The sequence below is a fragment of the Blennius ocellaris genome (genome assembly GCF_963422515.1).
Source record: "Blennius ocellaris genome assembly, chromosome: 10".
NCBI lineage: Eukaryota > Metazoa > Chordata > Actinopteri > Blenniiformes > Blenniidae > Blennius > Blennius ocellaris.
The window spans coordinates 1-25994 of NC_137659.1; the positions used below are offsets into that span (position 1 = coordinate 1).

General features: G+C 49.9%; 2 protein-coding genes across 2 annotated transcripts; one reads left to right on the forward strand and one right to left on the reverse strand.

The window, feature by feature from the left end:
* Positions 1-12: 12 nt before the first annotated feature.
* On the forward strand, positions 13-20937 carry LOC308135347 (NACHT, LRR and PYD domains-containing protein 3-like). Its single transcript, XM_080503274.1, has 10 exons — positions 13-217; positions 1947-2066; positions 3452-3524; positions 3835-4042; positions 4395-6216; positions 6297-6470; positions 13835-14017; positions 14600-14782; positions 15042-15215; positions 16032-20937. The coding sequence occupies exons 2-10, from the start codon at positions 1999-2001 to the stop codon at positions 16042-16044; spliced, it is 2898 nt and encodes a 965-aa protein (XP_080359400.1). The 5' UTR covers positions 13-217; positions 1947-1998; the 3' UTR covers positions 16045-20937.
* A 2459-nt stretch (positions 20938-23396) lies between these two features.
* On the reverse strand, positions 23397-25642 carry LOC308135359 (nicotinamide riboside kinase 2-like). The gene is made up of 8 exons (XM_080503289.1): positions 25522-25642; positions 25328-25418; positions 24742-24790; positions 24352-24520; positions 24202-24273; positions 23997-24103; positions 23826-23911; positions 23397-23720 (listed from the first exon to the last, which is right to left on the reverse strand). The coding sequence occupies exons 1-7, from the start codon at positions 25545-25547 to the stop codon at positions 23826-23828; spliced, it is 600 nt and encodes a 199-aa protein (XP_080359415.1). The 5' UTR covers positions 25548-25642; the 3' UTR covers positions 23397-23720.
* Positions 25643-25994: the final 352 nt, after the last annotated feature.

Below are 25994 nucleotides of genomic sequence, written 5' to 3' on the forward strand. Positions count from 1 at the left end.
AGGAGGGTGGAGTTGGTTTGGTGGAGACGTAGAGCTGAGTGTCGTCTGCATAGCAAAGAAACTTCATGATGTATTTATGAGAAATATGACGAGTGGAGGAGATGGACCATGAAGAAGGTGGGACCAAGTACAGAGCCCTGAGGAACACCAAAGGAGAGGGGGATGGGTGGATGTCAAAGACTTCAACTGAATGAACTTCATACAACTAAAGACAAATGTGAATGTTCTCTCTGTCTCTGTCCTCTCAGTCAATCTCTTTCTTTCCTCCACCTCCAACCAGAGGAAGAGAAAATCTCCTCTGAGTCTAAATCTGCACTTTTCTTCATCTTAAAATAGTTTTTCTTTCTACTGTTGCTTTTACTTGTTCTGGTGGAACCGTTGAGTTTTTCTCTGCAAAAGTACCTTGAGATGATTTTACTTTTATATGAATTGAATCAAATCAAGTTGAATCGACTCAAAGGGAATTGAATTGAATCAAATCGAATCAAATCGAGTCAAATCGAGTTGAAACAGTCCAGAGGTGTGATGGACAATCTGATGGATGTACGTCTGGAGGAGGAGGAGGAGGAGCAGGAGGAGGAAGAGGAAGAGGAAGAGGAGGAGGAGCAGGAGGAGGAAGAGGAGGAGGAGCAGGAGGAGGAGGAGCAGGAGGAGGAGCAGGAGGAGGAGGAGGAAGAGGAAGGAGGAGGAGGAGCAGGAGGAGGAGGAAGAGGAAGGAGGAGGAGGAGCAGGAGGAGGAGGAGGAGCAGCAGGAGGAGGAGGAGCAGGAGAAGGAGGAGGAGGAGCAGCAGCAGGAGGAGGAGGAGCAGGAGAAGGAGGAGGAGAAGGAGAAGGAGCAGGAGGAGCAGCAGGAGGAGGAGGAGCAGGAGAAGGAGGAGGAGGAGGAGGAGAAGGAGGAGGAGCAGGAGAAGGAGGAGGAGAAGGAGAAGGAGCAGGAGGAGGAGGAGGAGCAGCAGCAGCAGCAGCAGGAGGAGGAGGAGCAGGAGAAGGAGGAGGAGGAGAAGGAGGAGCAGCAGCAGGAGGAGAAGGAGGAGGAGCAGGAGAAGGAGGAGGAGAAGGAGGAGCAGCAGCAGGAGGAGAAGGAGGAGCAGGAGGAGGAGCAGCAGGAGGAGGAGCAGGAGGAGCAGGAGGAGGAGCAGGAGGAGGAGCAGCAGGAGCAGGAGGAGGAGCAGGAGGAGGAGGAGGAGCAGGAGGAGGAGCAGCAGGAGGAGCAGGAGGAGGAGGAGCAGCAGGAGGAGAAGGAGCAGGAGGAGGAGCAGGAGGAGCAGGAGGAGGAGCAGGAGGAGCAGGAGGAGGAGCAGCAGGAGCAGCAGGAGGAGCAGGAGGAGGAGCAGCAGGAGCAGCAGCAGCAGGAGGAGCAGGAGGAGGAGCAGGAGGAGGAGCAGGAGGAGGAGCAGGAGGAGGAGGAGGAGGAGCAGCAGGAGGAGCAGCAGGAGGAGCAGGAGGAGCAGGAGGAGGAGCAGGAGGAGGAGCAGGAGGAGGAGCAGGAGGAGCAGCAGGAGGAGCAGCAGGAGGAGGAGCAGGAGCAGGTTGATGTGACTCTGATGACAGCAGGAGTTTCTCAGCTTCATTGAGGGAAACCAGACTGGAAATGTTCAGACACATTATTGTGGGAAAAGTCAGTCCAGTTCACATGAGACTACTTTTCCAGGAACTTTGAAACAAATGATTAGAAACTGAATCAAGGTTAATGAAGTTGTTTTACAAAACATATTTCTGTTTGAATCCTGAAAACTTTGAAAGAAAAAATAACACATTAATGTTCTTTTGTTGAAAACAGCAAATGAAAAGAATCATGTTTGATCTGTTGATGATCTAACAGAACATTGTGTGTGTGTGTATGTGTGTGTGTGTGTGTGTGTGTGTGTGTGTGTGTGTGTGTGTGTGTGTGTGTGTGTGTGTGTGTGTGTGTGTGTGTGTGTGTGTGTGTGTGTGTGTGTGTGTAGAGGTCAGAAGCTCAGACACACAGCAGGGTCTTCAGTAACCAGCAGGTTGTCTATGAAGAGTGACCGGTCCAGACTTCAACCACCAGACTTCAGACGTGAACCTGGACCTTCAGACACAAAGTAAGAAACTCTTTGTTCCTTTCATCTCCTCTAAACCAGAGTGAGAGAAGTTGTGCTCACTCTAACAGTCACTCCCAGTATTTGAGTACAAGAGTACAAAGTGCAAACTCAGCAGCAAAGTGTGACCTTACACTCCAGGATGTGATGTCCTGTAGATGGTCACTGACGGAGGAGGGTGGAGTTGGTTTGGTGGAGACGTAGAGCTGAGTGTCGTCTGCATAGCGAAGAAACTTCATGATGTATTTATGAGAAATATGACAAGTGGAGGAGATGGACCATGAAGAAGGTGGGACCAAGTACAGAGCCCTGAGGAACACCAAAGGAGAGGGGGATGGGTGGATGTCAAAGACTTCAACTGAATGAACTTCATACAACTAAAGACAAATGTGAATGTTCTCTCTGTCTCTGTCCTCTCAGTCAATCTCTTTCTTTCCTCCACCTCCAACCAGAGGAAGAGAAAATCTCCTCTGAGTCTAAATCTGCACTTTTCTTCATCTTAAAATAGTTTTTCTTTCTACTGTTGCTTTTACTTGTTCTGGTGGAACCGTTGAGTTTTTCTCTGCAAAAGTACCTTGAGATGATTTTAGTTTTATATGAATTGAATCAAATCAAGTTGAATCGACTCAATGAAATCGAATCGAATCAAATTGAGTCGAGTCAACTCAAATGGAATCAAATTTAATCAAATCGAATCGAATCAAACTGAGTTGACTTTCAACTTTAAAGTTCCTCGACCAGAATCCACATGGAAAAATATCCAGTTTCAGTTGTTGATGTTCGTCTCACAGATGTTGTTCAAACATTTCTGGATATAATTCATCATGACACTCACACAAACACATCATTCCAGCACAGACACTTCAAGGAACCTACCAGTTTGCTGATTAACCATCAGTTTCACAACATTTAAGAGTTTTCTCCTGGCTTGAATCGTCTTTCTCTGAGAAAGTCTGTCCTTTTATTTCGGGCTGAATCAGTCCAATGTTGATCATTTTGCTGGAGCTTCTGCGACGTCATCTTTGATATCCCAGAATCCCATGAGGCAGATTTCCCCAGATGACATCAGTTAGGAAACATAAACTCAGTTTCATGGACTCAAATGCTGGTTTGTTTGTCAACGTCAACGTTGGTGTGATCGATTTGGGAAACTGCAGGTTGGAAAAGAGTGCAAACGAGTGTCGATGGTCTTGTTTTGGTGTTTTTTGGTTGATTCTCTCTGCAGAAGGGATGTTTTATGAGAAGTCGAGTTTAAAGATGTTTTCAGGTAGAGGAACTTTAAATGTGCAGCAGGAAGTGCTGATGAGGGCTGAGAATCAGTGTTTGTGTCAGGACTCCTCATCACACCACACAGCAGCTTTAACTAACATGTCAACATGTTTCTGCAGCGTGTTTCTGCACCAGGTTCCCCGTGGTGGCTCCGCCCCTCAGCAGCAAACACATCTGGACTCCATCTTTGTGGTGAGAACAAGTGTCCATTCAACACTTTACTGTCACATCATGAGACAGAAGAAGCTGTTGTGGCTTCCAGCTGAAACATGAAACAGACACTCGGCTTATTAGATCCATTCAGGTCCAAAGTGAAACAGTCCAACCTTCATCCAGCTTCCAGTCTTCACTGATGCTTGAAGCTGTTCCTGCTGGATCCCACATGAAGTGTGATTTGGCTTCACACGTTGTCCATCCTGCTCTCTGCACTGGATTTACACTCACGTCTCAATCTGGCTTCAGTTTCAGCTCAGAGTCAACTCCACATGTTTCTCTGTTCCAGCTGCTGGAGGACAACATGGTGACTTTCATGAAGAAGGAGCTGAAGAAGATGCAGGAGCTCCTGAGTCCAGATTACCCAGCATGCTCAGGGAGTGAGAGGGAGGGTGAGGATGAAGAGCAGAGGAGCAGCAGAGAGTCATTTCTGAGGATCACACTGGACTTCCTGAGGAGGATGAAGCAGGAGGAGCTGGCTCAGCGTCTGTGGAGCAGTAAGAGGATCTGATCTCATTTCACAGGATGGAGATGAAACCTGAAATGTTCTCAGCTGGAGCAGAAAGCAGTCAGAAACAGAGTCCGTCCAGAGAACAGAGGTCATTTCCAGGTCAGACACAGAACGTGTGAAACAGGCAGGAAGTCCAAAAGCAGAGACGAGGAGACACAAAGACAGTTCCTGAACTCTGCTGTTCATGTGATGCAAACATGTGCATCAGACCAGAGGCTGTTGGGTCTCCACTGAGGAGCTGATGGAGCTGATGGAGGAGAAACATCTCCACTAACACACTGTCGCCTTCACATTCAATGTCAAACACACTCAACTCATCCATGGTTTCTTCTTTTCAGGAACTGCTGCTGGAGTCTGCCAGCAGAAGGTGAAATGTGCCCTGAAGAAGAGGTTCCAGGTGGTGTTTGAGGGGGTCTCTAAAGCAGGAGACTCCACCCTCCTGAAGCAGATCTACACAGAGCTCCACATCACAGAGGGAGGGACTGCAGAGGTCAATGAGGAACATGAGGTCAGACAGATTGAAGCAGCATCCAGGAGAGCAGACAGAGCAGAAACCAGCATCAGACCAGGAGACCTCTTTAAAGCCTCAGACCTCTTTAAAGCCTCACCTGGAAGCTCTCCACCAATCAGAACAGTGCTGACAAAGGGAGTGGCTGGCATTGGGAAGACAGTCCTGACACACAAGTTCACTGTGGACTGGGCTGAAGACCAGAGCCACCAGGACGTCCACTTCACATTCCCCTTCACCTTCAGAGAGCTGAATGTGCTGAAGGACAGGAAGTTCAGCTTGGTGGGACTCGTTCATCACTTCTTCACTCAAACCAAAGAAGCAGGACTCTGCAGCTTTGAAGACCTCCAGGTGGTCTTCATCTTTGACGGTCTGGATGAGTGTCGCCTCCCTCTGGACTTCCAGCACACTGAGACCCTGACTGATGTGACAGAGTCCACCTCAGTGGATGTGCTGCTGACAAACCTCATCAGGGGGAACCTGCTTCCCTCTGCTCGCCTCTGGATCACCACACGGCCTGCAGCAGCCAATCACATCCCTCCTGACTGTGTCGACATGGTGACGGAGGTGCGAGGGTTCACTGAGCCACAGAAGGAGGAGTACTTCAGGAGGAGGTTCAGAGAGGAGCAGCAGGCCAGCAGGATCATCTCCCACATCAAGACCTCACGAAGCCTCCACATCATGTGCCACATCCCAGTCTTCTGCTGGATCACTGCTACGGTTCTGGAGGAGGTGTTGAAGAGCAGAGAGGGAGGAGAGCTGCCCAAGACCATGACCCAGATGTACATCCACCACCTGGTGGTCCAGGCCAAAGTCAAGAAGGTGAAGTATGATGGAGGAGCTGCCACAGATCCACACTGGAGTCCAGAGAGCAGGGGGGTGGTGGAGTCTCTGGGAAAACTGGCTTTTGAGGAGCTGCAGAAAGGAAACCTGATCTTCTATGAACCCGACCTGACAGAGTGTGGCATCGATCTCAGAGCAGCCTCAGTGTACTCTGGAATGTTCACACAGGTCTTTAGAGAGGAGCAAGGCCTGTACCAGGACAAGGTCTTCTGCTTCATCCATCTGAGCCTCCAGGAGTTTCTGGCTGCTCTTCATGTCCATCAGACCTTCATCAAGTCTGGAATCAACCTCCTGGATGAACAACAACAAACCTCCCGGAGGTCAACAGTGTTGGAGGAGGAAGTTAATCTCCAGCATCTCCATCAGAGAGCAGTGGACGAGGCCTTGAAGAGTCCTAATGGACACCTGGACTTGTTCCTCCGCTTCCTCCTGGGTCTTTCACTGCAGACCAATCAGAGTCTCCTCCGAGGTCTGCTGACACAGACAGGAAGTAGCTCACGGACCAATCAGGAAACAGTCCAGTACATCAAGGAGAAGCTGAGTGAGAGTGTGTCTACAGAGAGAAGCATCAATCTGTTCCACTGTCTGAATGAACTGAACGACGGTTCTCTGGTGGAGGAGATCCAACAGTCCCTGAGATCAGGACGTCTGTCCACTCGTGGACTGTCTCCTGCTCAGTGGTCAGCTCTGGTCTTCATCTTACTGTCATCAGAAGAAGATCTGAAGGAGTTTGTCCTGGAGAAATACTGTGCTTCAGAGGAGGCTCTTCTGAAGCTGCTGCCAGTGGTCAAAGCCTCCAACAAAGCTGAGTACGTGGTTCAGGAACCAAGATGTAGAACTGAGTCCATCACAAACATTGACCTGGTTCTCATTGTTGCTTCTTCTTCAGGTTGAGCGGCTGTGGTCTGTCATGGAGAAGCTGTGGAGCTCTGTCCTCAGTCCTCAGCTCTCAGTCCTCCAGTCTGACACATCTGGACCTGAGTGGCAACGACCTGCAGGATTCAGGAGTGAAGCTGTTGTGTGCTGGCCTGGAGAGTCCTCACTGTAAACTGGAGTCTCTCAGGTTCTGACATCATTGATCATTAATATCCACCACTCTCTGTTCTCCTGCTCACGTCTCTAGAACATCAGTAGAACACGTCAGTAGAACACTGCAGCCTCTACATAGTTTCTCCTCTATTAATCAGGAAGTCAAACAACAAAGTCAAGTTTCCAGGGTAAGTCCAGGTGTAGAGCAGCAGCTTTACTTCCTCCACTCACTGTGTTTGTGACGCTCCATGTCACAGAGTTCTGCCTCAGACTCTCACACGACACGACTGTGAGCAAGAACAGGACATGAGACGACCACAGCAGCAGGACATCATTCCAGCTGTGACTGGATGTAAACATCCTCACTGAGGAGGCTGAGGATGCAGCAAGGAAAGAGAGGAGGCAGCAAGGAAAGAGAGGATGCAGCAAGGAAAGAGAGGATGCCGCAAGGAAAGAGAGGAGGCAGCAAGGAAAGAGAGGATGCAGCAGCAAGGAAAGAGAGGATGCAGCAGCAAGGAAAGAGAGGATGCAGCAGCAAGGAAAGAGAGGATGCAGCAAGGAAAGAGAGGATGCAGCAAGGAAAGAGAGGATGCAGCAGCAAGGAAAGAGAGGATGCAGCAAGGAAAGAGAGGATGCAGCAAGGAAAGAGAGGATGCAGCAGCAAGGAAAGAGAGGATGCAGCAAGGAAAGAGAGGATGCAGCAAGGAAAGAGAGGAGGCAGCAAGGAAAGAGAGGATGCAGCAAGGAAAGAGGAGGCAGCAAGGAAAGAGAGGATGCAGCAAGGAAAGAGAGGATGCAGCAAGGAAAGAGAGGATGCAGCAAGGAAAGAGGATGCAGCAAGGAAAGAGGATGCAGCAAGGAAAGAGGATGCAGCAAGGAAAGAGAGGATGCAGCAAGGAAAGAGAGGATGCAGCAAGGAAAGAGAGGATGCAGCAAGGAAAGAGAGGATGCAGCAAGGAAAGAGAGGATGCAGCAAGGAAAGAGAGGATGCAGCAAGGAAAGAGAGGAGGCAGCAAGGAAAGAGAGGAGGCAGCAAGGAAAGAGAGGATGCAGCAAGGAAAGGGAGGATGCAGCAAGGAAAGAGAGGAGGCAGCAAGGAAAGAGAGGAGGCAGCAAGGAAAGAGAGGAGGCAGCAAGGAAAGAGAAGATGCAGCAAGGAAAGAGAGGAGGCAGCAAGGAAAGAGAGGAGGCAGCAAGGAAAGAGAGAATGCAGCAAGGAAAGAGAGAATGCAGCAAGGAAAGAGAGGATGCAGCAAGGAAAGAGAGGATGCAGCAAGGAAAGAGGAGGCAGCAAGGAAAGAGGATGCAGCAAGGAAAGAGAGGATGCAGCAAGGAAAGAGAGGAGGCAGCAAGGAAAGAGAGGAGGCAGCAAGGAAAGAGAGGATGCAGCAAGGAAAGGGAGGAGGCAGCAAGGAAAGAGAGGATGCAGCAAGGAAAGAGAGGAGGCAGCAAGGAAAGAGAGGAGGCAGCAAGGAAAGAGAGGAGGCAGCAAGGAAAGAGAGGAGGCAGCAAGGAAAGAGAGGAGGCAGCAAGGAAAGAGAGGAGGCAGCAAGGAAAGAGAGGAGGCAGCAAGGAAAGAGAGAATGCAGCAAGGAAAGAGAGGATGCAGCAAGGAAAGAGAGGATGCAGCAAGGAAAGAGGAGGCAGCAAGGAAAGAGGAGGCAGCAAGGAAAGAGGATGCAGCAAGGAAAGAGAGGATGCAGCAAGGAAAGAGAGGAGGCAGCAAGGAAAGAGAGAATGCAGCAAGGAAAGAGAGAATGCAGCAAGGAAAGAGAGGATGCAGCAAGGAAAGAGAGAATGCAGCAAGGAAAGAGAGAATGCAGCAATGAAAGAGAGAATGCAGCAAGGAAAGAGGATGCAGCAAGGAAAGAGAGGATGCAGCAAGGAAAGAGAGGATGCAGCAAGGAAAGAGGAGGCAGCAAGGAAAGAGGAGGCAGCAAGGAAAGAGAGGATGCAGCAAGGAAAGAGAGGATGCAGCAAGGAAAGAGGATGCAGCAAGGAAAAAGAGGATGCAGCAAGGAAAAAGAGGATGCAGCAAGGAAAAAGAGGATGCAGCAAGGAAAGAGAGGAGGCAGCAAGGAAAGAGAGGAGGCAGCAAGGAAAGAGAGGATGCAGCAAGGAAAGGGAGGAGGCAGCAAGGAAAGAGAGGAGGCAGCAAGGAAAGAGAGGAGGCAGCAAGGAAAGAGAGGATGCAGCAAGGAAAGAGAGGAGGCAGCAAGGAAAGAGAGGATGCAGCAAGGAAAGAGAGGAGGCAGCAAGGAAAGAGAGGATGCAGCAAGGAAAGAGAGGAGGCAGCAAGGAAAGAGAGGAGGCAGCAAGGAAAGAGAGAATGCAGCAAGGAAAGAGAGAATGCAGCAAGGAAAGAGAGGATGCAGCAAGGAAAGAGGAGGCAGCAAGGAAAGAGGATGCAGCAAGGAAAGAGAGGATGCAGCAAGGAAAGAGAGGAGGCAGCAAGGAAAGAGAGGATGCAGCAAGGAAAGAGAGAATGCAGCAAGGAAAGAGAGAATGCAGCAAGGAAAGAGAGAATGCAGCAAGGAAAGAGAGAATGCAGCAAGGAAAGAGAGAATGCAGCAAGGAAAGAGGATGCAGCAAGGAAAGAGAGGATGCAGCAAGGAAAGAGAGGATGCAGCAAGGAAAGAGGAGGCAGCAAGGAAAGAGGAGGCAGCAAGGAAAGAGGAGGCAGCAAGGAAAGAGAGGATGCAGCAAGGAAAGAGAGGATGCAGCAAGGAAAGAGAGGATGCAGCAAGGAAAGAGAGGATGCAGCAAGGAAAAAGAGGATGCAGCAAGGAAAGAGAGGAGGCAGCAAGGAAAGAGAGGAGGCAGCAAGGAAAGAGAGGAGGCAGCAAGGAAAGAGAGGATGCAGCAAGGAAAGGGAGGAGGCAGCAAGGAAAGAGAGGAGGCAGCAAGGAAAGAGAGGAGGCAGCAAGGAAAGAGAGGATGCAGCAAGGAAAGAGAGGAGGCAGCAAGGAAAGAGAGGATGCAGCAAGGAAAGAGAGGAGGCAGCAAGGAAAGAGAGGATGCAGCAAGGAAAGAGAGGAGGCAGCAAGGAAAGAGAGGAGGCAGCAAGGAAAGAGAGAATGCAGCAAGGAAAGAGAGAATGCAGCAAGGAAAGAGAGGATGCAGCAAGGAAAGAGGAGGCAGCAAGGAAAGAGGATGCAGCAAGGAAAGAGAGGATGCAGCAAGGAAAGAGAGGAGGCAGCAAGGAAAGAGAGGATGCAGCAAGGAAAGAGAGAATGCAGCAAGGAAAGAGAGAATGCAGCAAGGAAAGAGAGAATGCAGCAAGGAAAGAGAGAATGCAGCAAGGAAAGAGAGAATGCAGCAAGGAAAGAGGATGCAGCAAGGAAAGAGAGGATGCAGCAAGGAAAGAGAGGATGCAGCAAGGAAAGAGGAGGCAGCAAGGAAAGAGGAGGCAGCAAGGAAAGAGAGGATGCAGCAAGGAAAGAGAGGATGCAGCAAGGAAAGAGGATGCAGCAAGGAAAAAGAGGATGCAGCAAGGAAAAAGAGGATGCAGCAAGGAAAGAGAGGAGGCAGCAAGGAAAGAGAGGATGCAGCAAGGAAAGAGAGGAGGCAGCAAGGAAAGAGAGGAGGCAGCAAGGAAAGAGAGGAGGCAGCAAGGAAAGAGGATGCAGCAAGGAAAGAGGATGCAGCAAGGAAAGAGGATGCAGCAAGGAAAGAGGATGCAGCAAGGAAAAAGAGGATGCAGCAAGGAAAGAGAGGAGGCAGCAAGGAAAGAGAGGAGGCAGCAAGGAAAGAGAGGATGCAGCAAGGAAAGAGAGGATGCAGCAAGGAAAGAGAGGATGCAGCAAGGAAAGAGAGGATGCAGCAAGGAAAGAGAGGATGCAGCAAGGAAAAAGAGGATGCAGCAAGGAAAGAGAGGAGGCAGCAAGGAAAGAGAGGAGGCAGCAAGGAAAGAGAGGAGGCAGCAAGGAAAGAGAGGATGCAGCAAGGAAAGGGAGGAGGCAGCAAGGAAAGGGAGGAGGCAGCAAGGAAAGAGAGGAGGCAGCAAGGAAAGAGAGGAGGCAGCAAGGAAAGAGAGGATGCAGCAAGGAAAGAGAGGAGGCAGCAAGGAAAGAGAGGATGCAGCAAGGAAAGAGAGGAGGCAGCAAGGAAAGAGAGGATGCAGCAAGGAAAGAGAGGAGGCAGCAAGGAAAGAGAGGAGGCAGCAAGGAAAGAGAGAATGCAGCAAGGAAAGAGAGAATGCAGCAAGGAAAGAGAGGATGCAGCAAGGAAAGAGGATGCAGCAAGGAAAGAGAGGATGCAGCAAGGAAAGAGAGGAGGCAGCAAGGAAAGAGAGGATGCAGCAAGGAAAGAGAGAATGCAGCAAGGAAAGAGAGAATGCAGCAAGGAAAGAGAGAATGCAGCAAGGAAAGAGAGAATGCAGCAAGGAAAGAGAGAATGCAGCAAGGAAAGAGAGAATGCAGCAAGGAAAGAGGATGCAGCAAGGAAAGAGAGGATGCAGCAAGGAAAGAGAGGATGCAGCAAGGAAAGAGGAGGCAGCAAGGAAAGAGGAGGCAGCAAGGAAAGAGAGGATGCAGCAAGGAAAGAGAGGATGCAGCAAGGAAAGAGGATGCAGCAAGGAAAAAGAGGATGCAGCAAGGAAAAAGAGGATGCAGCAAGGAAAGAGAGGAGGCAGCAAGGAAAGAGAGGAGGCAGCAAGGAAAGAGAGGATGCAGCAAGGAAAGAGAGGAGGCAGCAAGGAAAGAGAGGAGGCAGCAAGGAAAGAGAGGAGGCAGCAAGGAAAGAGGATGCAGCAAGGAAAGAGGATGCAGCAAGGAAAGAGGATGCAGCAAGGAAAGAGGAGGCAGCAAGGAAAAAGAGGATGCAGCAAGGAAAGAGAGGAGGCAGCAAGGAAAGAGAGGAGGCAGCAAGGAAAGAGAGGATGCAGCAAGGAAAGAGAGGATGCAGCAAGGAAAGAGAGGAGGCAGCAAGGAAAGAGAGGATGCAGCAAGGAAAGAGAGGATGCAGCAAGGAAAGAGAGGATGCAGCAAGGAAAGAGAGGATGCAGCAAGGAAAGAGAGGAGGCAGCAAGGAAAGAGAGGAGGCAGCAAGGAAAGAGAGGATGCAGCAAGGAAAGAGAGGATGCAGCAAGGAAAGAGAGGATGCAGCAAGGAAAGAGAGGATGCAGCAAGGAAAGAGAGGATGCAGCAAGGAAAGGGAGGATGCAGCAAGGAAAGAGAGGATGCAGCAAGGAAAGAGAGGATGCAGCAAGGAAAGAGAGGATGCAGCAAGGAAAGAGAGGATGCAGCAAGGAAAGAGGATGCAGCAAGGAAAGAGGATGCAGCAAGGAAAGAGAGGAGGCAGCAAGGAAAGAGAGGATGCAGCAAGGAAAGAGAGGATGCAGCAAGGAAAGAGAGGAGGCAGCAAGGAAAGAGAGGAGGCAGCAAGGAAAGAGAGGAGGCAGCAAGGAAAGAGAGGAGGCAGCAAGGAAAGAGAGGAGGCAGCAAGGAAAGAGAGGATGCAGCAAGGAAAGAGAGGAGGCAGCAAGGAAAGAGAGGATGCAGCAAGGAAAGAGAGGATGCAGCAAGGAAAGAGAGGATGCAGCAAGGAAAGGGAGGATGCAGCAAGGAAAGAGAGGATGCAGCAAGGAAAGAGAGGATGCAGCAAGGAAAGGGAGGATGCAGCAAGGAAAGAGAGGAGGCAGCAAGGAAAGAGAGGATGCAGCAAGGAAAGAGAGGATGCAGCAAGGAAAGAGAGGATGCAGCAAGGAAAGAGAGGATGCAGCAAGGAAAGAGAGGAGGCAGCAAGGAAAGAGAGGATGCAGCAAGGAAAGAGAGGATGCAGCAAGGAAAGAGAGGAGGCAGCAAGGAAAGAGAGGAGGCAGCAAGGAAAGAGAGGAGGCAGCAAGGAAAGAGAGGAGGCAGCAAGGAAAGAGAGGAGGCAGCAAGGAAAGAGAGGAGGCAGCAAGGAAAGAGGAGGCTTGACGGAGGAGAGGCCAGAGCCTCACATTGACCAGGACTTCTTCTGAAGCCACCAGTCAAACCAGTGCAGTGAAGCACAGCGACGGGACTAAAGAGAATAGAAGAGTTTGTTCTAGTGAGGCGGAATGCAGCTTCATGAACCACTGTCTTTATCCTCTGAGCCTCACACACAATCTGTGCTTTTCTTTTTTCTTTTTAAATGAAGACAATGTTTGGAATCCTACTGAAGCTACTTGTCACGACTTGCTGTCTTATTCATGTTACAAGGGTGAATGAAATGTCCATTTCTTTGATGTCAGGAACTCTGAAATTCTTCACCTTTTTTGATGAATTCTGTGAATTATTAGGAATTTAACTATTAATTAGAATTCTAAATGGAACTTTTAGCAGATCTTGATGAGATTGATGTAAGTTGCCATCATTTCCTGATCTCATGCATCAGATTCTATTTTTCATTGAAAGATTGATGACTTCTTTGATCTTTACTCATCAGTGTTACCACAGTTACCTTGAGAAAGTAATCCAATTACTGATTACTAGTTACTCTTTTAAAATGTAGTTTAATTACATTTACTGATTACTTGTTTTTAAGAATAACTAAGTTAGATTATGAGGAACTTTTTAGTTACAGCAGTCGACAACATGCCCCCCCGTCTCAAAATAAAAAGGACGAGAGGTTTTTCTAAAAACTCAGTTCTGATCACTGCCTGGCCTCCTGCTGATCATATTTAACCTTTGACCTTCATTCTCTCTTCTATTTATATCTGACTCACTTTCATTATCACATTTTTACTGTTATTGATATTTATTTACGGAGTTGTAGTCTGTTGTTGATCTATTTATCTATTTATAGATTTATAGATTGACACTATTTGACCTTTTAATTATCCCCGTCGGGACAAATAACGTCTTTCATTAATTGATTGAAAAAGAAAAAAAAAAAAAAAAATCAACACCTCTGCAGTTGTTATTGTTGCAATGATGTGGTTTATTGTTGACATTTCTAGGTTCCAATTCTTTTGTGTCACCTGAACGCACCGTTAGAGTGACTTGGTCCGTCCTCTCTGTGTCTCATTACACTCTTGCTTCATGTAAACTCTCTGACTGTGACGTGATCTCCTCGGTTCTGAAGTCTGACTCCTCCCATCTCAAACATCTGGACCTGAGTCAAAACCTCCTGAAGGAGTCATCAGGGAAGGTTCTGTGTTCTGGACTGGAGAGTCCAAACTGTAACCTGGAGACTCTGAGGTCAGTTCACTGTCTGGAGGGAGAATCTGTTGAGGAGTTGAGGAGGATCCAGATGTTGGAGGACAGAGGTGGACTGAGCTCTGCAGCATGTTGATGAGACTCTTCTCCTCCTGGTCCTTCAGCTGTTTGGACTTTACTTTTCTAAACTCTTCCAGTCTGAACCTTCTTCACTCTCAATGACTTCAACATCACACTTTGTCCTCTAATCTCACTTCTTTCTCTCTTTATTCAGGTTGAATCACTGCAGTTTGTCAGAGATCAGCTGTTCTTCTCTGGCCTCAGCTCTGAAGTCCAACCCCTCCCTCCTGAAACATCTGAAACATCTGGACCTGAGCTGGAACCAGCTGCAGGATTCAGGAGTTCAGCAGCTGTGTGGTTTTCTGGAGAATCCACTGTGTGGTCTGGAGACTCTAAAGTAAGACTCCATGTTAGAGTTTGTGTGCAGTGCAGGTTGTGTTCCAGTAAAGGTCAGACATCAGGCTGATATGAGATGATCCACACTGAGGATCTCATGAGAAACTGAGACTTTAGTCCTGAGACTGTGGCAGAGCCGTGTGGAGCTCCACAGCTCAAAGCTTGGTAGAAGAACAAGGTGCTGCAGAGGAGAATCACTGTCCAGCTCTGACACGCTCCATGTTCACCTTCAGCTTCCAAAGCAGGCTGATCTCTCCTGGATGAAGAGTCACTGATCTCCCAGCTGGAGCTCCAAACTCTCTCTCACTCTGCAAACTCTTCACTTGTTGGCTTGATGTCCAGTGACCTTGGCTGTTGACTTGTCCTCCACTGGACACTGCTTCTGTTTGCTGTCACATCAATTCAGCTCCAGAAGAACAAAGATCCCATCAGGGACAATCATAAGCTCCTTCTTCTTTCACTTCCTCGAGGCTCCAACCTTCTCAAGAAGAAGAAATGAACAACAAGGATCAGTGTGATCAGTCTCAATGACTTCAACATCACACTTTGTCCTCTAATCTCACTTCTTTCTCTCTTTATTCAGGTTGAATCACTGCAGGTTGTCAGAGATCAGCTGTTCTTCTCTGGCCTCAGCTCTGAAGTCCAACCCCTCCCTCCTGAAACATCTGAAACATCTGGACCTGAGCTACAACCAGCTGCAGGATTCAGGAGCTCAGCAGCTGTGTGGTTTTCTGGAGAGTCCACTGTGTGGTCTGGAGACTCTGAGGTCAGTTGACTGTCTGTTACTGTTGTAGAAGGAGGAATGTTGGTGATGTGAGACTCTGGTCCTGCAGTGAGACATGGACTGAGCTCAGCAGCTTCTTACTGATGTGTGTGGACATGAGGATGATGAGTGTGATGATGAAGAGCCACAACAACAGAACAGCTCATTGATCAGGACTCAGTAATGAGGAGCTGATCATTTCTCCATCAACACATCTGATTGGTTCTCCTCATTCATTCTCATGCTTTCTCTCTTTATTCAGGTTGAGGGACTGCAGTTTGTCAGAGATCAGCTGTTCTTCTCTGGCCTCAGCTCTGAAGTCCAACCCCTCCCACCTGAAGGAGCTCTACCTGCATTACAACAACCTTCAGCATCCAGATGTGCAGCAGCTGGTTGGTCTTCAGAAGAGTCCAGACTGCAGCCTACAGACTCTCAGGTCAGTAGATGTTGGAGTGAGTCCCTGCTGCTTCCAGCAAGTTTCTACTAAACACAGTTAGTGTGAGAACAAAGATCCAGTGTTGGACGTCTCAGTGAGGCTGTGAGAGGACAACGCTGAGCAGCTTCAGGATTGGACAGCAGAGGACACAGTCAGCCAATCAGAGGAGCCACAGGCTGGTTGTGTTGGTCTGACAGTGGTGGTCCTTCATGAGCTCTGAGCTGCTGCTGTGGACAGGACTGACGTCCTGCTGCTCCTCAGAGACTGTCCTCATGTCCTCTGACCTCATGTCCTCTGACCTCTGTCCTCATGTCCTCTGACCTCTGTCCTCATGTCCTCTGACCTCATGTCCTCTGACCTCTGTCCTCATGTCCTCTGACCTCTGTCCTCTGACCTCATGTCCTCTGACCTCATGTCCTCTGACCTCTGTCCTCATGTCCTCTGTCCTCTGTCCTCATGTCCTCTGTCCTCTGACCTCTGTCCTCTGACCTCTGTCCTCTGTCCTCATGTCCTCTGTCCTCTGTCCTCATGTCCTCTGTCCTCTGACCTCTGTCCTCATGTCCTCTGTCCTCTGTCCTCATGTCCTCTGACCTCTGTCCTCATGTCCTCTGTCCTCTGACCTCTGTCCTCTGTCCTCTGTCCTCATGTCCTCTGACCTCATGTCCTCTGTTCTCATGTCCTCTGACCTCTGTCCTCATGTCCTCTGTCCTCATGTCCTCTGACCTCTGTCCTCTGTCCTCTGACCTCTGTCCTCTGACCTCTTTCCTCATGTCCTCTGTCCTCATGTCCCCACTTTGACCTCTCTTCTCTCTGCAGGTGGAGGGACTAAGACCAGAGAGGACGCTGTGTGTCCTGAAGGTCCACTGAGGACAGCAGAGAGGACGCCGTGTGTCTCCACCTCCACCTCCACCTCCACCTCCACCATGCCACCACTATTTGTAAATTTAAATCATGGACCTTTCCGTACTTATTTTAACCATTTTAATCAAACTCTAACTTTTTACAATGCATTTGACCCATAAACGTGTTTATTCATTTTAGTCTTTACGTAAATGTTTTTATCCAACTCAACCAAAAATCATCACTCTTAACATTTGAGTCATTTTGTCCTTCATTGTTTTAACATAAATTGCACTATAAAATCACAATATGTATCTCAAGTGGACCAGGCAGCAGCCAGTAACCATGAATTTTGACTCAATCGTGGCTCTGCAAACAGAGTTTATCTTTACATTTGGGTCAAATGACTTAGAAATCAAAATAGTTCACTGAATCTGACAACGTCTCTGAGTGTCGAACCACACAGGTGATGGATTTTAAATCAGGCTGAGCTCCGGCCCAACCCTTGTGTAGGGCTCCATCTCCTGTCTGAATGTGGCACTACCCTACACCCCTACATCCCTACACCTGACCCAAGGAGACGTGGAAAGGCTGACGAACTGAAGAACGACGGACACAGTTTTGGTTTTTAAATCTCTGTTTCATACGAAGATACGAGTCCATGACATTTGCTTTCTACACCGGAAACTGTGATATTTTCTCTTTTACGTCGTTTTGTTTCAAAGACGTTCATATAAATCTTAACGACAGAAGGTAAATACTTAACGCCTCATTTTTTTAAACGACCCACATCAGGTTCAGTCATGTGTTTTGTAAACAAGATGGTGTGTGTGTGTGTGGCAGTGTGTGTGCAACAGTGTGTGTGCGCAACAGTGTGCGTGTGTGTGCAACAGTGTGTGTGTATGTGTGTGTGCAACAGTGTGTGTGCGTGTGTGTAGCAGTGTGTGTGCAACAGTGTGTGTGTGCAACAGTGTGCGTGTGTGTGTGTGTGTGTGCAACAGTGTGTATGTGCGTGTGTGCAACAGTGTGTGTGCAACAGTGTGTATGTGCAACAGTGTGTGCGTTTGTGTGCAACAGTGTGTGTGCGTTTGTGTGCAACAGTGTGTATGTGTGTGTGTGCAACAGTGTGTGTGTGTGTGTGTGTGTGTGCGCAACTGTGTGTGTGCGCAACTGTGTGTGTGTGTGTGTGTGCAACAGTGTGTATGTGCAACAGTGTGTGTGCAACAGTGTGTATGTGCAACAGTGTGTATGTGTGTGTGCAACAGTGTGTATGTGCGTGTGTGCAACAGTGTGTGTGCAACAGTGTGTATGTGCAACAGTGTGTGCGTTTGTGTGCAACAGTGTGTGTGCGTTTGCGTGCAACAGTGTGTGTGTGTGTGTGTGTGTGTGCAAAACTGTGTGTGTGTGTGTGTGTGCGCGCAACTGTGTGTGTGTGTGTGTGCAACAGTGTGTATGTGCGTGTGTGCAACAGTGTGTGTGCAACAGTGTGTATGTGCAACAGTGTGTGCGTTTGTGTGCAACAGTGTGTGTGCGTTTGTGTGCAAAAGTGTGTGTGTGTGTGTGCATGTGTGTTAGGTGAATTTGTACTTTATGTTTATTATTAGTACTTGATATAATGGGAATTAACATTTTGTAAGTTATCGTTGTTTCATGCATGTCTGCTTCAACTGTGTGAACCACATAGATGTGTAACCATACACACACACAGGATCAAGGACTGTGACCTGGAAGGAGGTGATTGGAGGAAAGTTCTGCCGATCAGAACCTGAGCAGTGAGATCTTGTTGGACTTCTCTGCTCGCCACAGACGGTCCCGAACAAACAAGGTTCAAACACAGTCCTGCTCAGAAGTGTGTGTGGTACCAGGGCTCCTGGACTCTCAGGTCCATGATCAACTCGGTTGTCCTTCCACCCGACCTGGGACTGCATGTTCTGGACTCTCAGGTGAAGAGAGGCCCGGCAGAACCAAGCACATCGTGAGGCTCTGCTGGGAACGGCCAGTCCTTGAGCGGCGGGCTCAAGGACTGCAGCATCTGTGACCTGGGAGGAGTTCAATGAAGCCATGGAGAAGGACTTTCAGCCTCCAGGAGCACCACCCAGCAACGTTCCAGAGGTTGTGCCGAACTCTGACTAAGACTCACGTGATGAATGAACTCAAGACACGATTCTTGAACGTTTACGCGGAAACTGGGGTTTAATGCTAAAAATTGTCCACGATTTTGAAGCAGCATGAAGACCAGAGACACTCGAGGTCGAAGGATGAAGCTAAATTGCCTGAACGAAAACAAATCTAATATACATTTTGGATTAACAGACACCGAGTTGTCGAGGCTGGTCTTTTGTCTTCAACTCTCCTGGATGTGAGCGTGGAACGAAGGCTCTGCCCCCCCCTCCCCCTCCCTCCCCCTTCTTCCCTTCTGGAAGCTTGCTCTGTTCAGAACTCAAGGCCTTCTAACAACAACAGAACTGGACTTCTCTGCAGAACAGGCAACAGTACCCTTCACCGCCTTTCGCTGCACCCCCCTCCCCCCCAACTCCAAGCAGAGGCAGTGGGGGGAGATATGGCTGCACGCCTGTTGGGCTGTGCACCAAGACACCCCCTCCTAGCAACCACCCTTCCTATGAACAAAGTGCCTTGTCTTGAGAGATGTTGTTGAGAGACGTTGTAAACTGTAAACTTGTAAACGCTTCAATGGGCCTCAGGTGGTTTATTCCCTCTAATTACAGACTGTGCTCCTCAGATCAGTCTGTTACAATGACAATCACTTCACTTCAATGGTCCAGATGTTGGAGCACCGTCAGCAGGTGGAGGACTCTTTGTTCTGGTTGCTGTTTCTCTGGATTCTGACGTCTCTTGCCCGTCCACTGACTCTGATCCTTCCTCCTCCTCTTCATCAACGTCACACATGTTGAGTCAGACGGAGAATCACGACCAACCTGTGACACACACTCACACACGCTCTCTCTCACACACACACACACACTCACACACGCTCTCTCTCACACACACACACACACACTCACACACGCTCTCTCTCACACACACACACACACACACTCACACACGCTCTCTCTCACACTCACACACGCTCTCTCTCACACACACACACACACTCACACACGCTCTCTCTCACACACACACACACACTCACACACGCTCTCTCTCACACACACACACACACTCACACACGCTCTCTCTCACACTCACACACGCTCTCTCTCACACACACACACACACACACTCACACACGCTCTCTCTCACACACACACACACACTCACACACACACACAAACACACACACGCTCTCTCTCACACACACTCACACACATACACACACACACACACTCTCACACTCACATTAACACTCACTCACATCCACACACACACATACACACCCACACACACACAGACACGCTCACACACACACACATACAGACACGCTCACACACTGACACTCACATATACACACACTCACACCCACACACACCACACACACACACTCACACCCACACACACATACACTCACACCCACAAACACACACATGCTCACACACACACAAACACTCACACACAAACACACACACGCTCTCACACACACGCTCACACCCACACACACACACACACAGAGCCGAAATAGGGCAGGAGCGGCAGCTGGGATCTATTCTTACCCCGGACCACGCCCCCCACTGGCCACGCCCCGTGACCACGCCCCCATGACCACGCCCCCTCCTGATATATAGCCACCCCGGCGGTCTGGGCGGCGGTTTGGCAGGATGTCCCCCCCGAGCAGGACGTGTCCCTCAAAATGTCCCCAGTAAGTATTGACGGGTCTCTGTTTGTTTGTGACTGAACGTAAACAATCACAACAAGCGCCTGGAAATAAAACCTGGTTGTTGTCATGGTCCAGCTTCATCTTCATCTTCATCCTCATCATCCTCATCCTCAGCAGATCTCTAATTCTTCTATGGACATAATCTCGTCCCGTCGATCTAGGTACCGCAGCTCTGAGCTCCTTGTGAGACTAAACCAAGACGATGGTCTTAACAGAGAACGTCCCCCCCCCAGGAGACCCCCTGTTGTCCCCCCCCTCCCCCCTCCCCGGGGGCCCCGATGCCCCCCCGAGGGGGTAGAGACATAGAGACACGATGCAGGTGAGACGCCCGACAGGACGAGTGTGAGACGTGGACGTGGTTCAGTTTGCAGTGGATTCGCTTGGAGTGGGATTATGTAACGACGGAGACGAGGAGACGTCCTCACGCTTCTGTCCTCACGCTTCTGTCCTCATGCTTCTGTCCTCATGCTTCTGTCCTCACACTTCTACTCACGCTTCTGTCCTCACGCTTCTGTCCTCACGCTCCTGTCCTCACGCTTCTATACTAATGCTTCTGTCCTCATGCTTCTTTCCTCATGCTTCTACTCACGCTTCTGTCCTCACGCTTCTGTCCTCACGCTTCTGTCCTCATGCTTCTATACTCACGCTTCTATACTCACGCTTCTGTCCTCATGCTTCTATACTCATGCTTCTGTCCTCATGCTTCTGTCCTCACGCTTCTGTCCTCATGCTTCTGTCTTCATGCTTCTATGCTCACGCTTCTGTCCTCATGCTTCTATACTCACGCTTCTATACTCACGCTTCTGTCCTCACGCTCCTGTCCTCACACTTCTATACTCACACGTCTGTCCTCACGCTTCTATACTCACGCTTCTGTCCTCACACTTCTATACTCACGCTTCTGTCCTCATGCTTCTATACTCACGCTTCTATACTCACGCTTCTGTCCTCATGCTTCTGTCCTCACGCTTCTACTCACGCTTCTGTCCTCATGCTTCTGTCCTCATGCTTCTGTCTTCACGCTTCTATACTCACGCTTCTGTCCTCATGCTTCTGTCTTCACGCTTCTATACTCACGCTTCTGTCCTCATGCTTCTATACTCACGCTTCTGTCCTCACGCTTCTATACTCACGCTTCTGTCCTCATGCTTCTGTCTTCACGCTTCTATACTCACGCTTCTGTCCTCATGCTTCTGTCCTCACGCTTCTATACTCACGCTTCTGTCCTCACGCTTCTATACTCACGCTTCTGTCCTCATGCTTCTGTCTTCACGCTTCTATACTCACGCTTCTGTCCTCATGCTTCTGTCTTCACGCTTCTATACTCACGCTTCTGTCCTCATGCTTCTATACTCACGCTTCTGTCCTCACGCTTCTATACTCACGCTTCTGTCCTCATGCTTCTGTCCTCATGCTTCTATACTCACGCTTCTGTCCTCATGCTTCTATACTCACGCTTCTGTCTTCACGCTTCTATACTCACGCTTCTATACTCACGCTTCTGTCCTCACGCTTCTATACTCACGCTTCTGTCCTCATGCTTCTATACTCACGCTTCTGTCCTCACGCTTCTATACTCACGCTTCTATACTCACACTTCTGTCCTCATGCTTCTATACTCACGCTTCTGTCCTCACGCTTCTGTCCTCATGCTTCTATACTCATGCTTCTGTCCTCATGCTTCTATACTCACGCTTCTATGCTCACTGGTGTTTTATTGACGTTCCAGAGGTTCTTTCCTCTGGTGGCAGAACGTCTCCAGGTTCCGTTACAGTATAGAAGCACGAGGTTCTAGCTGATGGAGACTGAATGTACTGAATGTGAACTGCCCCCTTCCTGCCCCCCTCCTGCCCCCTCCTGCCCCCCTCCTGCCCCCCTCCTGCCCCCCTCCTGCCCCGGGGCAGTTGTTCAGGGTTGAGGGCCTCAGTCGTTCTCATGTTTGACCCACAAATATTCCTGTCGGCGGCTCGGGGGCAGAAGCACAAGTGTTCGCATGCCTGGGGGGGTTTCCGTCACTCACACCCCGCCTGGGGCAATGTGACGCCCGCTTATCTGCCCCCGCCGCTACTACTACCTCCCCTCACTACTGCCCCCCCACCAATACTACCCCCCCACTACTACCCCCCCTCCACTACTACCCCCCTGCCACTTCTACCCCCCGCCACTACTTTTCCCCCATCACTACTACCCCCCCAACCTCTACTCCCCCCCCACTAACCCTAACCCCTATCACTACCTCCCCCCACCACTTCTACCCCCCCACCATGTCTGCCCCCCATCACCCCCCCCCCCCCCCCCGTCTGCCCCCCATCATAGACTGGGGGGGTTGTGACGCTGGTGTCATGCCACCTGCACAAGGTTCTCAGCTTATGGGGGCAGAATTCCGTGGAGGGCAGAAGGCGTGGGGGGGGGGGGTTAGGGGGAGGTGGCCCTGAGCCGGTGCCTCCGGTGGCGGGGTGGGAGTGGGGGGGCTGGAGGGGGTGTGGTACTCCGTCATTGGTGGAGTTAAAAATGTTCCCTGACGCCCCGAAAGAGATTTAAATAGAAACATCAGGGACACTGTGACAGCTGACACACACACACACACACACACACACACACACACACACACACACACACACACACACACACACACACACACACACACACACACACACACAGATCACAAGACCCCCCCCCCACCCTCCACCCCCCGTGGGGGAATGTACAGTGTGAGAACGTCTAGATTTACAGAATGTGACACGGGCAGGATTCGTCTTCGTCTTCATCTTCGTCTTCGTCAAGTTTTATGATTCACAATAAATCCTCCTCAACTAAAGTTTTTATTTTTTTACACCAGAGTTTGAATCAAGTTACTTAAAAGTGAAAAAGGTTGTATTAATTCTCATTTTCAAATCAGTTCTACAAATAAATCCTGAATAAAATAGAAGTGACCTTTGATTGTTTCTACTGAATCCACTGATGAAGGTTTGATCAATGAAAATGAACAGTTTGTTTCCAGCGAGGCGATAATCTGAGATAATCTGAGATAATCTGAGATAATCTGAGCATGAGGAGGAAGATATGATGGAAACCTTCAAGTGTCAATCTGATTCCAACCGTGAAGAAAATCCAACACGAAGGAAGGAAACGAGAGAAAGTTTGTGAAAGAAAATAAAAAGTTCTTGATGGAATGAAACTGACTGTTTAAATACTCACTTGTGCTTTTAAAGGTATTAAATATATCGTCATTGTTTTTAAAGATACAATCAGACATGAAATGTGGTTAATAAACTGAGTTAAATAAAACCATCAAGTCACTTTGGATTTTAATTTGTTCATTTTCCTCAATGTACTATTGATGGTTTTTATTGTTTATTTCTGCTCTTTGCTTTTTGTTTTAGTGAAAAATCTCGTCTTTCTTCAGTTTCCATGCAGAAAATCTAATCTGGATTATAGAGACGTTCTTTCATAATGTGCAGTTTTTCACATGTCGGTGATTCAGTGGGAAGAAAAACAGGAAACATTCATGAGGGTTCAGCGTTTTGTTTTTTTTGAACTTGTGAACAAATCCTTAATCCCAGTGGTTCGTTTCATCTGTTTACAAACAACGAGATCAGATTGATCAGATTGAGGTCATGGGGTTGCTGATGTGAACCACTGGGTCGTCCAGAGGCGGATCGTCTTTTAGAAAAACAAAAAAACAAAAGTTACACAGGATTTTACAAAACAAATCTTCTGCCTTTGTTCCTCGGTGAGTTTCGGGGTCGACTATTTACAAGTGAGGCCAGAAGTCCAGAGCAGGAGAGACACATTGATATTTACAGTCTGTACACAATCTGCTGCCGGCCGTCCTGCGGGGGACACAGGGAGGACACACAGAGGGGACACAGAGAGGACGGACGTTAATCCCACAGACCACGTCGCGGCGGAAAGACGGCGCTGGGTTCAGTCTCTACCTAGGAGCCGTTGAGCAGGGAGTTCTGGACGCTCTGGAAGACCTTGTCGTAGACGTCCTCCTTCGGCGTCATCCCGTCCAGGTACTCTGCGGAGACACGGGGGGGGGGGGGGGAGTCCAGAGTGAGGGACGGGGCCGGCGGTGGGGACAGGGCGTCCGGCGCCACGCTCACCTATCCTGCTGCAGAAGGCGTCCATCTCCTTGCGGTGCTTCAGGTACATCGGCCAGACGTGGCCGTCGAACAGGCCGGGCGGGTCGGGGACCGTGTACGTCCTCGTACTGCGAAAACCACAAGCCAGCGTCAGCGTCCCGCCGTGTCCCGGTGACCGCGGGGGACACCCCCCCCCCCCCCCCCCCCCCCCCACCGCTTTCCTTACCTCCTCCTCCGTTTGCACTCCTCGTAAGGAATGGAGATGTAGAAACATTTGTCGTAGACGTCGATGAGCGGCCTGCAGGGGACAAAAGCAGTCAGTCGGTGGTTCCCGGTTCAGGACGGGGACGGAAACAGGGGACGGACGGGGACACACTTGTAGTTGTAGATGAGGAAGCCCTCCACCAGGAGGACGTGGACGCTCTCGCCCCCCAGGGTGGCCTCGGGCGAGAGGCTGACGCCGTGGGAGCGGGCGAACTTGACGGGGTTCTCCTGCCAGCCCCTCACCGTGCCCATCATGGCCTCCATGTCCAGGGCGTCGATCACTGGCGGGGGGGGGGGGGGGGAAGAGACAGGCGGGGGGGGACGCCTCGTAAACACAGCCGCCGACCGTCAGACTCACACACTTAAGTGTCTTTAGTGAACGTCTTGGGACGTTCACGCAATGTTTAGGCTTATAGGGTTGATCGGTTACCAAAGACTACGTGAAATGTGCAGGGAAGGAAAAGTACGTTACTGCAGGGTTTTCCTAGAAATCCATTCTTACCATCCCACTGTCTAAAGCCGTCCTCCCCGACTTCTATTTGATCGGGTTTCTGAAATAACAGTCACCAATAAAACACTGCTGCATCCTGGTAACCAGTCGCGGCTGATCGCAACCTGGACGGGACAAGTCAAGGACTCGTCTCCACCAAAAGGGACGCGACTGTCGAGGCGGTTTTACTCTGGGGTTCGAGTGGAAGAAGCTCGAAGTCTGCAAGGGTTGTTGTGTTTTTTTTTTTGTTGTTTTATAAAGTTCTTTGTCAGAAATGAAGCGCAGGGAGAGTTGTTAGTTTTTTGGGGTGGGGGGGGTTGTTGTACGACTCTAGAAATGTCGACCGTCCTTTACGGCAGGTTGGCGCTGGTGGTGGGGAACTAGACAATCCTGTCGTCGCTTTAAAAGACGTCAGTCGTGTGACGGAAACGCTGGGTAGGGTCCGACTTTCAGTGGGGACGACGCCGGTGGGGGCCCTTTTGACTGGGCCCGTCCAGGAGACAATCAGCCGGACGTGTTACAAGGCTACCGCTCAAGAACCAGGCTGGCTACTTACTGCCGCCGCCAAGGTAAACGTGGCGCCGCCGATCGGTCTCACCTTGAAGAAGTCGTCCTGGTGAACGACGCAGCAGTTGGGTAGGGTCTTCAGCAGCCGGTTTGTCAGGGTGGTCTTCCCACCGTTGGTCACGCTGGACAAAGCAAACACGTCTTTAAAACTCCTGCTCTCAAAGCGTCGCGCTGGGTTTCCCAGCGGGGGGGGGGTGGGGGGGAGGGGGGGGGAGTTGGACTCACCCTCCGATGCCGATGATGATCTTCATGGCTGTTTGGCGGGTCGGGTTGGTCGCCGGTGAACTCAGTGAGTAAAAGCAGGAGGCGCCTCAGGACTTCCACAGACGTCCCCCCTCCTTTTACTACTTCATTGATTCACACTCTTCCTCACGGCTTTTTAAAGGATTTGGCCTCCGAGCGTCACAACCTGCCGGCCAATCGTCCTCCCCCACTCCCCCCACCCCCCCCCTCCCTCCTCCCCCCACCCGGCCAATCGGCCGCCGGTTCACGGGCCACATGGGCCAATCGGACGGGAGTCCGGAGCCTCGCAAGGGGGGGGGGAGGGGCGAGCAGCAGCCAGGATTTTCACAATAATAGTTTGATAGTTTGCTCCAGTTGTAAAAACATCAAAAGTCTCTGGATCAGAATTAATTTGTTGAAAACTTTATTAATCAGTTTCACGATACATATTTTTGGCACAGTTCAATATTCAGACG